The 15,945-nt window shown below is 35.8% G+C and overlaps 1 protein-coding gene across 3 annotated transcripts in view; it reads right to left on the reverse strand.

Moving 5' to 3' along the window:
- NUP205 (nucleoporin 205kDa) overlaps positions 1-15,945 on the reverse strand; it is a 54,234-nt gene that overhangs the window by 20,089 nt on the left and 18,200 nt on the right. For all 3 annotated transcript variants that reach the window (XM_010561936.1, XM_010561935.1, XM_010561937.1), the window contains exons 11-24: positions 15,374-15,524; positions 14,397-14,602; positions 12,843-13,025; positions 11,651-11,701; positions 10,878-11,087; positions 9,981-10,080; positions 8,170-8,307; positions 7,728-7,917; positions 6,520-6,640; positions 5,954-6,035; positions 5,372-5,536; positions 2,929-3,053; positions 1,846-1,960; positions 699-848 (exon numbers count right to left, since the gene is read on the reverse strand). In XM_010561936.1, the coding sequence (XP_010560238.1) occupies positions 699-848; positions 1,846-1,960; positions 2,929-3,053; positions 5,372-5,536; positions 5,954-6,035; positions 6,520-6,640; positions 7,728-7,917; positions 8,170-8,307; positions 9,981-10,080; positions 10,878-11,087; positions 11,651-11,701; positions 12,843-13,025; positions 14,397-14,602; positions 15,374-15,524 (1,987 nt within the window). The remainder of the gene's footprint in view (positions 1-698; positions 849-1,845; positions 1,961-2,928; positions 3,054-5,371; positions 5,537-5,953; positions 6,036-6,519; positions 6,641-7,727; positions 7,918-8,169; positions 8,308-9,980; positions 10,081-10,877; positions 11,088-11,650; positions 11,702-12,842; positions 13,026-14,396; positions 14,603-15,373; positions 15,525-15,945) is intronic.

Here is a 15,945-nt window from a genome sequence, read left to right on the forward strand (position 1 = left end):
ACCTATAAAAATGAGGGAAAACACCATACTGCTGCAGCCCATTACGATATCTTCCAGTTATTCTGTTTATTTTCTTCGTGTAAAGAGTTTTATTGCCACCCGTTTCGATTTCTTGGTTCACTTTTACTCTGTTCTGAAACTCTGAAATCTTGCCTTTTTATTTAACATTGCATTTTATGTCACATTGGGATGAAATATCATTTTTTTCATGTTATAATGTCAAAAGCCAAATTGACCTGTTGCTAATATCTTCTGTGAAAGAGGGTTGAAAATGTCTGACAGACAGACAGAAGTTAAGACTGAGAAAACTGTCTAAAACTGTTTACCAAGGAAGAGACTCCACCTTCTCTACACAGTAACAACTCTGGGTAGCATCCCAAAATAAATTATTTTATAATTTTAATAATTTTTTTTATATTCTCCTCTCCTACCCCAGAAACTATGTTTATTTTTTGTATCAGTGTATACACTGAGATGTTTGAGACACAGACAAAGCAGCAGTGAACAAAAAGATGCCCTAATTTCTTTCACTTTGGAGTCTACAACCACCATCATCTTTCTTCCCATCTCTCCAATGGCAATTCCAGACTCAATATCACACATTAACTGTCACAAGCTTATACGGAAAGGGATTCAAATAAAGTCTCTCATACTTACATTTATTCAACTTATTTACCCTCACAATAAATTCCTCTTACCCAAGTATGGTTTCACAGGCATGTCATCAAGCAGCAGATGCAGCAGTCTCTGTGTGTGGGAGCGCTGGCGGTTCAGCGATGTCACTCGCATTTCTATAGCTGCAGTCTTCATCAGCCAAGACATTTGGTTTAGTGTTGAAATCTCATGTTCTGGGTAAGGAAACAATTATAAAATTGAACATAAATAATATTACTTACTCCAAGGAAAGCACTCTTCATTTGAGAAAGCTTTTAGAGGATGTCATTACTTATTATCTGTTCACCATTTGTTTATGAGACAAAAGGACTGAGAGAGCTGACAAAAGCCATTAAATGAACATGTAGTTATTGTGAAAACAAATCATACACATACATGCAATTAAGACTATACGTATAGACAAAAAAACTGGATATAACATGTACTAACAGTCATTGTGGAGAATGCAGTGCTTCATGAGCAAATAGGGTCAGTTATAATTTCAGTGAAAATAATCGGACATTTACCCAAAATGAACTATAACTTTAATCAAAGTTGATAAGGCTTAAACATGGATCTTCAAGAATCTTCATATTCTGTATTCATCTAATGTAGATTCTTAAGTTATATAAGAATCATCTAAAGTGCTTTACCATGCTGGATACATGTATCCGAATGCTAAGTTTATTATCATTTAACAAAGGACTAGTGGTCAAGCACCTGACAAAGTCAGTTCAGTTTAAGACACCTGAGAAATGTTGGTCTGAGACATTAAAACCACATCTATTAACTTAAAAATTAATGCCATCACCAAATAAAAATTCTTTATTCAAATGAAGGGAAGATACAGTTGGTTACAACCACCAGCCTTCTCTACCCTCAGTTCTTCATAGTATTCTTACTTTGCAAAATATTTTTTCTGTAGCATAATCTAACAAAACTACAATGGTAATTGAAATATAGATTAGGATTTACTTCTGGACACTTAACGCATTCCAAAATTAACATTTTTTTACAAAATCTGAACTTCCTAAATAGGCAGGGTAGAATCTTTGCAGAATTAAAAGGTTAGCGGAGACAGTAATTAATTCAGTTTAATAATGCTACTTATGTTTCTTCTATGATTCCTAGGGAGTCAAAAGATGCATTGAATTTTAAGCATGCACAATCTTATCTTAGCACAAAAATTACCTTTGATAGAAAATGGCAAATACTGCAGCTGAGTGAATAAGAAATCCTGACTGGTCCTCAGATATCTCATAGTTGGACCTGATGTGTCAGAACATGCACACAACTGATAGATCACCTGACAATCAAAAACAGTAGATACCCATTTATGGAATTTATTTTAAAAACAAGCCAACCACCAAATCAAAAGATGCATAACAGTGTTTTACTGCTCAAACAATATTACCTGTATTTACAGTAAGTTTTCCATCAGCTTACTCCAAAGCTGAACATATTATTTGTAACAGACGTTGAATTATGACATTAAAGGACTACCAGCATATGGATGATTCCAACGGCTATTTGCCCACAACATGACACTATATAAGCCTTTCTGTTTGTTCAGCTCACTTAAAAAATGAGTGTCTTTTTCAGTCTCCAGGCTCACCAAGACACAGGAAATGTAATCTGTTTTTTTTTTTTTTCCCCTCCTTCTACAGTATGGCCTCTTTCACTTTTAATAGTGTTTAAAATCCTTTCTAGATTCCACAGATTTTTCAACATGATACAGGTGTGTAACCATATGATTTTATGATTTAAGGCCAAATATCGGCTACCTTGCACGTACATCTAATTCAGCTGTCTTCCCCATCTCACCCCCTCAGACATACATATATACATTCTGTCAATGCTACAGAATAAAGAAGAGAATTTTATTGGCTTATTTGGGATTATTTGTTATCTTACTTGCTGGCAAACTGCAGTTCCAAAATTTAAAAAAAAAAAAAAAAAAAAATTGGCATATGTCACAATAGATTCAAAGGCTCACCAAAAATATTTAGAACGCTAGTTTTCTAAGTATATCCCAATTCCAAGTTCTGACATAAGTGCAGATTCTTTATTTTCTGTGTTGCTACAAGGTAATACTTTTTCACACAGAAAAAGGTAAAATAGAAAGAGTTCAATGTATATAAAAACCTGACAGATGCATTTTAAAAATGAAACTATTACCAAAATCATCAGCCATCTGTGTTCACCAACCAAGTAGCAGCTTATTTTACTTAGGGCCTACTTTCAGTATACATCAACAGAAAATATGCTGATTACCTGGTAACAGAGTTCTGCAAGATGAGGAGACTCCTGAACTGCTGTAGGCCCATTCCTTGTTTCGGTACCCTTCTCTAGTATGTTCAAAATAGCATGAAGGCAAGTCCGTGGGCAACCCAAGACACCTTAAAATACAAAAATAATTTCTTAACGTTACCGATGTTACTTTCCTCCATAGCAAAGATAAGTTAGTACACAGAGTTACAGAAACAAAATCGTTCAGATACCTTGTGCTGCACTATACTGCTCCACAGAGCTGCAGCAAAAATATCTGGCAAAGTTTTTTCTCCGTTAATTAAAATAAAAGAAGGAACTGTGTTTCAGCAAAAATCTAATGAAAACATTTATAGTTAGTCTGTAGGCTTTTGAGATACTGGTGAAACAGGATAAATTATGCAATCAAAATTTATTTAAGAACTTTCTCTTCAGTTCTCTTAAAAAAAAAAGATATTTAATTGATTCTTTAATATTCTGCATGAACCAAATGAAAATTTGAATTCTTGCTCTTAAACTTTAAGTGAATACTCATTTGACAATTTCAAAGAAGAGCTTTAAATTCCTGTCTTTATTTTACAATTACAGCCATTTTATGACTAATGCTCCTAAAGGCACCTGACACTGCAACCAAGGGGAACGGGGAGGAGACTTCAATACTGAAGTCAAATTCCTGTCTTTTTGCATTCTTCCTTTAGCCAATTAATTCTTTAATCAACTCAGAAAGATGTCCTGAAGCAGTAAAGGCATCAATAACCGTAGTTCTTACAGGGGAAATAATCTTCTCTGTTTGGACACGTATAATTTATGCTTTAGTAGGAAATTACTATCTTGAGGCAAATGGCTTATGGTCATAATTTCTTCATATTATTAATGGGATAATTCAAAGAGGTGTGCAAGGCTCTCTCACGGCTTTGAGACGAAGTCCCCTATCACTGACCTAACGTGCAATATCCTGTAAAATTGTGTGGTTGTAGATCAGTTACCTGTATTATGTAACTATGGAATTTCAAAATATCCAAAACATGGTCTGCAATCATAAGCTACTTTGCAGATGAAAAAAATAGGTTGGCATCTTTTTTTCATCTTTCTGATATATCAAATAATTTTAAGACTTTTTTTTTTCCCCCAGTATAATTCAAGTCCTATCTACCCTTCATTTAGAACTATGAAGGACTAAAAACTGCTGGGCCACAGAGTCCAATACAAACCTAAAGATAATGAGAAATATTCTTCTCGAAGTAACTAAAATCAAATGTTTGTTCAAACATGTTCATATAAAACATCCTTTAAAACAGCTGAGAAAGAATCTCATACTTCAGATTGGAAGGGACTTCAGGACGTCTCAACTCCATCCAAACTACTGCCCAGTTATGGTATCAGACCAGATTGTTCATAGCTTTATACAGCTGGGTCTTGAAAACTTCCAAGCATGAAGACTGCATGACCTCTCTGGCCAACCCACTCCACTGCTTCACTGTCTTCATGGTGAAAAAGTTTCTCCTATATCCAGTTGGAGCCTCTCGTTTCAATTTATGCCCACTGTCTCTCATCTTCCTGCCACACACCTCTGAAAAGCCTGGCTTTATCCTCTCATTAACCTTTTTGTAGGTATTTGAAGACTGCTATGAGGTCCCCCCAAAGCCTTCTCTTCTCCAGGCTGAAGAAGTCCCATTCCCTCAGCTTCTCCTCATAGGCCGAGTACTCCAGCCCCCTGACCATCTCTGCTGAACTTGCTCAAGTTTACCAATGTCTGTCTTGTACTGAATACAAGTTAGAAGCTGAGGAGGCACACAAGACACATACTAACACACTATTTTTCTCACCAATTCAAGAAACATTAGAAATGTCACTCCTGTTGCTTTAAAGTTCATATTCTCATATATATATATCCGTACATATGAATATATATTAATATACCTAGCAGTAGAATGAAACCCCACATATTCTAAAAGGTTTTCTTCTACAACGTTAAACAAAACTGGTTTTCTTCCCTATAATTAATTTTAACAGGATTTTGAGGAGGGACAGGATAGTAGTCAAATAGTGTAACTAGTTCAAAGTGACAATCTGCTTTGTAGATTCCCATGTTGTCATATGCAGGTACTTCTTGGATCATCAAATCAATTTCTTTGTACTGTGGACACAACCATGCTGCATAAAATAGTAAATAAATTAATGTTTCTCTTCTAAATTATCCTTGTCCTGCACAGCTCTTAATTTCTAGTCTGTTCCAAAATCCAACTTAAACAAAGGATCAAATCCTGAGGCCATTTAAATGCTGCATTTGGGTATCAACATAACTTTTAATTTAGCTTTTGAGGATTAGAACAAGGCCTGTTGCCTTAACATTAAGAGGAACTGCCTCTCCCCATGAACTTTCCAATAAATATTCTCAGTGTTGGTAACAGAACCGATTAAATGCCAGATCAACTTTTCCTTTTCATACCTGGATCTTGCAGATTTGTGGTGCTGACAGGTTTCTTTAGTTCATATCCCAAGAGATACAGAGCAAGGCTGGGAGGACTACACTCAAGAGAGGTGATAAGGAGATTCAGAATATGGATCCTTGTTTCATGATGGATTTGTGCCCGCTTCTTTTCAGGCTCCAGCTCTTGATTTAAAGGGAAAAAAAAAAAAAGTGAATAATGAAGTGAAGAAAACCATTCAATGGAATAATCCTCAGAGCCTTCAAGTTAAATGCAAGAAAGCTAAGGCATCAATTTATATTAGTACAGAGGGATACAAGACCAAAATTTCAAATTACTATTAACACAGCTCTAAATACATCCAGAGCAATGTTAAATACTTGTCTTCTGAAAACAGACTCAGTTTGTGGTTGGCTCATCCTACTATGGACGTATCTTTACATGACATTGGTGCTTTTCATTCTGTTAAAGGTCCAATTCTCCAGAATACAACACAAGAAAGGGGTTTTCTGACTTAAAAGCACTTTCTTCACCTCTTTCATTAATTTCATTCTATGCAAAAGGCAACAGTGTAAGCCATTTTTAAGAAGCCTTTGACATACCCTCATCTGGATTAATTAATTCTTCTGCATCTTCATTGTCCAAACATTCCACAAACCCAGCCATCAGCTTCTGGCTAATACTCTGTATTCAACAATGGAAGGATGGAAATGAAGAGGATTTTAAGAGTATTAAAAACAATACCTTTCATAATTCCCTCCATATAAGTTGACAGAAGTTCTAGACAAAAATTATATAACCTAGTTAATAAGCAGGAGTTCAGAGTTGTAGCTGTTCTAAGCATAAGTTAGCAATTAGCTACTGAACAGAAGAAAATCCACTGTTACATATGCTAAATTATCCTCACAGGTTGAAGACTATAAAGTCAAGAAAAAGTCTCAGAATATTGTCCTTTTCCTTCTTGCAAACATTCATGATTTTGTTTTTTTCAATTAATGAAGTAGTTGCTTTTCACAATGCCACAGTAAGACTTTTTAGAGGTGGGTGGATATAAGACAAAATATAGCTTTAATGTACTTGATCTAGAAACCTATCCTTTAAATTAACATCATGGAGCAGTATTTCTCCACCAGTTTCTCTTTCCAGATCCAAAGAAACTGACACTTACCTGATCATGTGTGAAATCACCAACTAGCTTTATCTGGATGTTGGAATTATAAGAAATACAGCATAAAATCTTTGCACTTTCAAAAGCCAGTTCAGGATTGCTGTTTCCATGATAAAGATACCTTCAAAAATACCAAATTATTGTAATGAAATTGTTGAGAATTTCACTACTTCAAGACAGTAATGCACAGATGAGAAATTAACATTTAGAACTAAAACATTTACAAATCAAACTACATGTGATAACGTTAAGCTACAAACAAAATTTCACTCTACATGAAGCACTTAACACTCCTCCATCAAAAGGAGGGTAGTAGGCTGAGTAGGGATAATAATCTCTCCTGGAATTTTTATCATTCTTTTTATCCAAAATCTGTCTCAAACACTGCAGGGTAAGTTAAAACAACTGGTCACAGGCTCACACAAGAAACATGGAGAAAATAGCTTCAGATCATGCAGAAACAAGCATCACTGAAGACCAAAACTAGGTAAAAATCAACTACTGTATGTACCCAAAATAGGCAAAAGAAAAAAAAAAAAAGCATCTTAAAAGGCACACTTCTTTTAAACTATTTGTCAGCTACTGTTATGTGAAAAAAGTAATATAAATGAAAGACAAAAACACGTATACAGAAAGAGTTCATTTTTTTCAGGCATTCCACATCAGAATATCACTGCTTTTTTATGCACTCAATTCTACTGTTCATCAGTGTTGGTTTGTCTGTAAAGTTGTTATAAAAACAAACAGTAACAGAAGGTGTCAGTGGGAAGTGGAAATCCTAAAGTTTCACATTTGAAACGGAGTTTCAGAGTACTAGCCTGATACTTTTAATATAGTAGCTAACGGACAATACTGTAAAACATTTAGGTGGCCAATAGCAACCACATGAAGTTTGACTCTCCCACTCTATGACAACCAAAGTCTGGGGCAAACTGAAAATTATATGCAAGGGAATCACTGCACATAAGGCAACCAGGAAGAAATCACGAGGGGAAAAAAAATTCAGAAAGAAAAACTATAAACGCAGATCCCAATCTTGCACTAGAAAATATACAGATCATACCAACTGTGAAGACACCTCCCCCCTCCAAGAAAATTTCAGAGATGCTCTGTGCAAAGAAGCATTGGCTAGCAAAACTAATGAAAGGACCAGGATCCAAATGCTTCGTGCCTCCAAAACTCCTCCCTTCGCAGTATTTTGCACATACCTAGCGATATTCACCACATGATCTGCCTTTTTAGTGCGAGGATTGATTCCTTGAAGCAACTGCTCCAGTGGTGTGACAATAAGGGAAAGGTGGCTCTCCCGCAACAGATCCATAAAAAGATTCTCTTTCTGTAGGGTTAAGTTTAGAAGTGCAAGACAATACTGTACAGCTTTCTCTAAATGCTTCTTCCCTGCAGTGCACAAACAACAAAAAAACATACGGAAAACAAAGGAGCAGTTAGACTACATTCATAAACCTCATTCATCAAGCCTTGCTCCAAGAACGAACTTGTCAGTTGTCTACTAGTAGAAAAATTCCCCCCCAGAACACAATTTTTATATGCAAGAGACACAATATCAAGTTGAAGATATGCAGCATCAGCTTTAAATCCTACTTAGTATGCATTTTAACTTCACATGAAAAATAAATTCTAGGCACATACCAGGAAATGGAGCATAAGTATCAAGCTGCTTAACCCCTTCTTCTAGCAAACTAAGGGACAGTTCCAGCATTGGGGACTCATTCAATAGATGATACATCAAATTGAATCCAGGTGGTTTATATGCTATTATTTCTTCTCCTAAAGAGAGGAGTGGAAAAAAAGAATTAACATCTAATAGAAGAGACTTTCATTACTCAAGCTAGCCACCTGAGCTACAAAATATAAGTCCTTGTTGTTGTAAGCAACATCTAAATAGGTGAAACATACTGCATATAAAGTCTTGAGGTTTTCTTTACACATAGCCATTTAGGTAATTTAAAAAGCTTGGGAAGAGTAGTAATGGCAATTACCATTACTTTTCAATATCTAATAGCACAATTTCAACTTTAACCAGTTAAGACTTTCCCTAAGTAGATCTGACCTTAGATTCAAATCAATGCTAGGACTTTATACCACTTGGAGCTATATTAAGTGATTTTGCAAGACTGAAAATTAACTGGAAGAAGTTTACATCCCCCCAAACCTGCATGAAAACCCTGGGTGAGGGAAAAAGCATTTCCAGAAATCAAAGCTGAGAAGGTCCACTGAACCCCTAATGCTCATAGTGTATAGATACTTGCATGTCTGTTGCAACAATGTATGCAAAAATGAAACTACTAGCCTAAAACTCAAAGATCCTCATAAAACAAAACAAAAGTCAAGACTAATGTTTCTGGTTTATCTAGTCTCCTAGTAAACTATGGCGGATAAATGGTGGATAAAAGCAGGAGAGCAGTAAGAATCTTTTTTAATATGCAAGTGAGAACAAGGGTGGTTTCTTCTGGCATCAGCTTCAACAATCCCCTTCTCCTTCCATTCATTCCGTGTCTGTGCTGCCCCGTAACATGCCAATAGACATGCCACGCCACTATGGAGCCACACATTGCATCAGTTCAAGAAATGGATCTAGTCAAAAAGATCGGGTTTAACCCATTTCTCCAATATATCATGTAACCCACAAATAATCATGCAAGCTGAGGGACTAGCTGAGGACAGGAATGAGCTAATAGAAATTGCTCAAGCCAGTTAAGCTACCAAGAACTGTTTGTCAAATTACAGGGCACAGAGGCCTCCCAGACTGAGGCGAGCTCACTGGAGAAGTATGTCTTAAAGTTGTTCACTTAAGAAGTGGTTCTTACTGCTCTCTGCTGCTACAAGCAAATCCACAGGCATGAGGCTGGCATTCAAAGTTAAGAAGAAACTTGATATTAAAAAAAAAAAAATCTGTAGCCCAAATAAGCCTTAAATTTCCTATAATGAGGCAACTGCCATCTACTTTTGCCTTTTAAAGAATAGCTGTCCAGAATTAAACGTCTTCAGATCATAATTCTACTGCTACTGTCTGCTCTGAATAATTAATCTATCAATATTAATATTAGAGGATATATCAAATACACTGACACCTTTAAATTAACCCTATGAATAGTGGTGATTTAGATATAGACCAAAGAAATCCAGAGGAACAAGCCCAAAACCAAGGTATTTTTTAAGCGTCAAATGCTGCTCTTTGATCAAACCAGCAATGCAAGACAGACAGAAATCATCTTCTTAGTAAAGCTAGGGAAATAAGAAACAGTGTACATGAAGCCCTACTGAATTAGTAACAGAGCTCCTGATAGTACGTGGACATTTTTTGAACGTCTTCCTATCTTAAAGCCATGGTCTAGCTTTCCACCAGCTTACCTGCAATATTGAACAAGATCACAAGATAGAGGCAAGAGAGCAAAACAAGTTACAATTCTGTTTGTCAGTGAACAAATGAACAAGTTAACCTTGTAGCTCCACGTATTGGTCCACAAAGTCTTCAAGTTGAGGTTCATAGTCCCGCAGCAATTTGTAAAACACTTCCAGAACTACCTCAGCTACTTCCCACTGTAGAAAATTACAAAATGAAGACAAAGTCATACACAGAATAAAACTGATACTGCAGCAAGAAGACCAGGACGACAAAGAATACAACAGGCAGTGCAGTGATGGATCCATAGTATGGCATGACTATCTAACTCTGAAATACGATCCAACAACACTTATAATTCATCATGTCAAATAATTTGAAAGGCCAAGCTTTCCTTCTGAAGTAAAATGGAACACCAAAACAGATTTATTGCCTATTTTAGGCTCTATGATACAATATACATATTAGTTTATTGAAACTACAAGCAATAAAGAGTCTTTAACAGGTATACAGCTAGTAAGAGATCATTAATAGCTTCCAGGATACAGTTTAGCATGCACTTTAATCCAGAAGGATCATAAAAGAAACTCAGATTCCTCGGTTCAGCAAGTCAGAAATATTCTCTGAAGTATCATGAAGAAAGGACAAATCTGACTTGTAGATTTGGGCATGTGATGTTCAGAAGTCATTAGCCATGTAGGAGAGTTGCAGAGTCCTGTATAGCAAATTGAAATTTAGCAATAACATAAGCTGCTTCTGTTTTTTTAAAAAGATACTTTATACAGGCTCCTTAGAAGTAGTTCACAGATCCTAATGACCCATGAGTTGAAAAATCACCTGTTTACAGAATCAAAACACTATGAACTGCTCCAGGTTACCTCTGCTCCATCAAACTTGCACAGCTTCTCAAACAGATCTAAGCCACATCACCAATGACAAATCATTTTAACTACATCCTAAAAAAAAAAAAAAAAATATTTCAAACAAAAATTACTTTTTCAGCAGCTCTCCGGTAAGCTCTGGTGCGGAATCGGAGAAACACAGCATCCCTGAGGAACTGGAGATAGGGATCAAAGCCTGGTGGGCGGAGACCTGCCCCCAAGTTCGAGGGGAATGAACTCTCCACTAACGTGCTGATGAGTCGACAGAAAGCACGGGTTAAAGGATATTCCTCACATCGGGACTCAATCTCATTCAGTTCCACCTTCCCAAGAGGACAGCAAAAACAGAAGAAGAAAAATCAAAGATTTTGAGGGAGGAAGAAACATGTAAGAACAAATAATGTAAGGGCATCATCTATGAATTACTTCACAGTGAATTGACTTTGCTGCATTTTTGACAATGGTACACTACAAACAAAGCAAAAGCTGTGAAGCAACAGTACTGTCATTTCAGTTCAGCAATACACTCTTCATCCATTCCTGAGCTACTAGAAGGTATGCCTCAACACTTACATACTTTGCTTTTATTTACCACTTTTATTAGAAGTGGGCTGTATTAAGGTGTAACAAAAGTGAGGCCAATTTAGGAAAATAGGAAAATGAAAATCTTCATAAGAAGTGCTCATAAGGAATTTGAGAATTTAGATGCTGCTCTTTTACTAGTACAAAGCTGCACTAGATTCGTAAATGGATAAAATTTCCAGAAATTACAAGCAGGCCTGAAAGTAATTTAAGAAGGAGTGAAATGACAGCACCTATTCCAAGTGTTTCCCAAACTCGTACGCAGATGGTCAGAGAGGCTGCCTAGGTACAAAGAAACCCTTACCTCAATACCAATTGCTTGTCTCTGCCCTGGACTTCTCACAGTTTGTAGTATCTTCAAAAGAGGAAGAGAAATGAAACAACACATTTCACATAATTGAAGTGCGTCTCCATCATTTCTATCAGTACTAAAAGGTACTCATCACTTCTGAGCTGTAAGAAGAGGTTTCCTAAATCCTCTTAAAAGGTGAAAAGCTAAGATTTTTCTGTTGAAAGGCTGGATTATATGTTGTATGCTTGTATGTTTCTAGCTTTACATCCTCAAAAATCTGCATCATGGTTATCGTTAAATGAAACAAAGAACAGAAATACTTTCACATTAACGATTTCTGTCTTATATTGGCTAGGGGAAAGACATTTCCCTTGTTATCTCTTACAAGAGCATATTTTAAGGAATATCATAAATTAGGAAGCAAAGGTTGTGAGCATTTACAATACTACCATTATAAGATGTCATTATTGTCAGGGTCTTTCTATTAGTAATTAACAATAAACCAGCAGTTGCAGTTCAAATCCCTCAAGTTCTTCCAAATAAAACAGTAATTAGTCTGAACCATAATATAGACTATAAAATAAGCCCATCCTGTTACGGTTTTTGAATTAAAAATACTGAGAGCATTTACATTTGATATTCATCTTCCTTAGGACTCACATTTAAAATTTTTCTCTGAAATCAAGACAGAAGGGAAGAAACCCTTTTTTGAAAGGTAGGGCTTTTAATATGTATCTGACATTTGCCACCTAAATGTGAAAGTTGGCAACAATATCCTGTAAATTACAATTAACTTCCTCTGAAAATTAAATGCCTGAAAGTGGAGCTTTTTAGCCACTCACACTGGAAGAATATTACACACCAAAAAACCCCCAAAACCCAAACAGAAAAATATGTAACCTGAAGAACATTTATTACTGATGACATACACTGAGGAAAAAACATACTGAACACACAGGACTGTGTTACGAAACCTGTATTTATGTAAAATAAGCACAGCCAATGAGATCGCTGAGGCATAAAACCATACTGTCATTTTCAAAATTGCTTCAAAGTAAGAACTGCATTAACTAAGTGAAAAAAATTTATATTCAACAATGGTAACAAGAAAATTCAGAAGGAAATGCAATACTATTTCAAATACACTGACAATTTCAACAGATTGGGATGCTATAATTTCTAAGCACTGAAAATCCTAAAATACCTGCGTATATTCCAGGGATTGCCAGAGTGAAGCAGCTATTTCAGGAGATTTTCCAAAAGCAGTAAGGGTTTCTAATAGCTCCGCTTTCAAAATAGGAGGAATGCTGCACTGCAGAAGTCCCAGAATGACCACTACTGGTGTCCACTGAGGGTGCTCACAAAGAGCCAAGCGAGCGTTCTCACTCTACAGAGTTCAACCGAAAACAAAACTGCAGATTATTACTCTGAAGATTATTCATGTCTTCCAATCTCTAACTCACAGTTCAGTATCAACAACTCTGCTTCGCACTTGAAAGTACACAAAACATCAGAAAACTGGCAGACCATTCCAAAGCAAACAATTTTAATTAAAAAAAACCCCAAACAATTTAATGACTCACGAGTACTAAAATTGTGCTTATCCATACAGAAAAATGATATGCATAATATAACCTTCTTATAACAACCCAATTTTTTTTAATTTTTTTTTTTTTAGTAGACACACATTCATAGAATTAGTCTTAAATAAGTTTAAGTACTTACACTCTAGACAGCTTCTCCAAGCACTGGTAGAGGGACTTTATCAATATTTCTATTATGAACTTAAATTGCATTTGGACATTTGCTAGGAACTTAGACGAATTTGTTTAAGTCTAAGAGCAGGGTCATCACCAATGTAAGCTCATTTGAGACTCTCAGATGAACCACTGGGCAGCCTCTAGCCTCTGCAAATGATAATTCCCTGCAGCCTTAGAACAAATCTGCTTCTTTCCAGGTTATGGTTTGATGACACCAGGAAATATTAGTTTTAAGAGTTCCTTTTTCCCCATGCTTATCTAATGCTGACATGATAGCTCACATAGGAACACCCCATTATCACCATCACCAAGGATGATTTTTAAAAAGCCTAATTACTTTCACCAATCTGTCTTGTGTTTGCGTCAGCAAAACCAAGGGCATCTCACTACATCACAGAATTTTTAAGCTGCAGAGGCTGCTGGGTACTGAAGAGCTGAATTCCACACTATCCAGAATTGCCCAGACAATTCACAATACAAAATCTGCATTGCAGTTTTATTCTCTTAGAATCCTCTTCCAGTCAATTCATGGCATATTTTACTCTTTTGGTTTGGGGACATTTTAAATCTAACTCTGGAGGCAAGTTTCACAGTTGATCAGTTTCCTTGCCAAATTTCTACCATTTCTTTTTAAATTCATCTATTATTTTTGCCTTTTCAAACTCATAATTAAATGCAAAGAACTTTCCTACTCAGTAGTCATTTCTTCTGAATATACCTCAATTCTGAAAGACATCTCCATGACACCAAAGCATCAGGGCAGCAAGAAAATCAGTAACACCAGCAACACAGGAAAAGGTGTCATCACTTCCTGCTTCACCTGGACTGTGTGTTTGGTCATAACAGTTATTCCTGATGCTTCCCGTACTTTTGTTCTAATTACACAGGTAAATTTGCCCTACATACCTTTTTGGTCAAGTGAACTTCACAGCTGAATGATGATGTTTTGCAAGAAAAAAAAAGTATTAACAAAGAAAAACAAATAAAAGGTTACTTACCCAATTTACTATAACAGTGGTCAGCTGTAAAAATGCAATTAATCCATCCTGTTCTTTCTGTGTGATTCCTCGGAGAGGCAGATGACGATACTGGACACTGTCTGCACTCGGCAAGTCTTTCCTTAAGTGCTCATGATAAAGCATCAAAGAGTGGAAGAAATGCTCCCAGGAGACAGGGCTGCCACCTGCTCCTTGAATGTTTTCCGCTAGAAAAATGACAAACAGGTGACAAGATTTGTTTTCTACTCTTTCACAGGGTGACAAGCAGAGTAGTTAAATTTAAAAGGAAAACTTTCTTACCTAGAGGAAAAAATAAAGTTCAAAGTACAGCTATTGTTTCCAAAATTAGTGGTTCTAGTTTGGAATTTTTTTGGTTGTTATTGGGGTTTTTTTGTTTGTTTTTGTTTTTTTAATAGAGACAGAAAGGTACTAATATGAAAAGCCAGTACAAATAAGTTCTCCATTCTATGAATCAGAATGTGTGCGGCATTATTTCTATCTTCAAAGTAGGTTTTTTTTTCCCAATTTGATCAATGCAAAATTAATGCAAAACACAGGACTAACCATCATCTTTTACTTTCAGAAAGTGTTATTATATTACATGTATCAAAAAATTGTAACAGAACAAAGTGCATCTAAAAAAAGTCAGCTCAGGAAAGATAACTTTAAGACATTACTCATTTTATAGTTTACAATAAGCATTACTGATGTTCTGCATCTCTTATGGTGTTAAGACAGAGCTTTTTAAAAAAGTGCATTATTTCATTATGTGAATTACTTGCTAAGGTGCTCAGACATTTAATTACCTAATCAGTCTTTTTTTTCCCCAGATTACACTTTCAAGTGAAGCCTTCCAGTTTCATCTTTGTACTAATAATGAATATTAAAAGTATGAAGCCACAATTCATCTCAAATGAGTCTTTGTACTTTTCTAAAGAAAAAGAGTTGAGAAAGAGCTGAAGTGTCATTTTTCTTACCATGACTACTGCCATTGACTTTTAGCAAACTAAAGCAGTAATGAGCACACTGAGGTCCACTAGCCAGTCCCCGCAGCATTTTCAAGTATGGGATGTAAATTGTGGAAGGAAGTAGATCTCCCATTTGCCTAACAAACTTTGACAAGACAACCTAGGAAAAATAAACATCAGTGTTTTTTAAAAAAAAAAAAAAAAAAAAAATCTGAGTATTTTAGAAAAACAATAGGCAGCCAAAGTCAGAAAACAGATTCTAATGTAATCAGGGCAGGATAGAGGGGTAGAATCACAACTGAAAAAAAAAAAAAAAAAAAAAAAAAGAAATCCTTTGTAGACTGGCCTATTTAGTTTCCCTGAAGGTGAGTATATGTTTCAAAGAGAAAATAAACAAAACAAAATAATGCATGCTATTGCAAATTATACTAACTCTCCAATTGTGTATTTCTAGTGATAAAATTTACTTCAGCTCACAAGTGCTGCACAGCAGTATTATTAACACATCTCACAGTGCAAGTTAAGTGATATTGGGAAAGAATTCACCATGTTTGTCATATCCCTGCACAGTAACTCACACA

The sequence above is a fragment of the Haliaeetus leucocephalus genome, unplaced genomic scaffold (assembly GCF_000737465.1).
Source record: "Haliaeetus leucocephalus isolate CR32 unplaced genomic scaffold, Haliaeetus_leucocephalus-4.0 Scaffold151, whole genome shotgun sequence".
NCBI lineage: Eukaryota > Metazoa > Chordata > Aves > Accipitriformes > Accipitridae > Haliaeetus > Haliaeetus leucocephalus.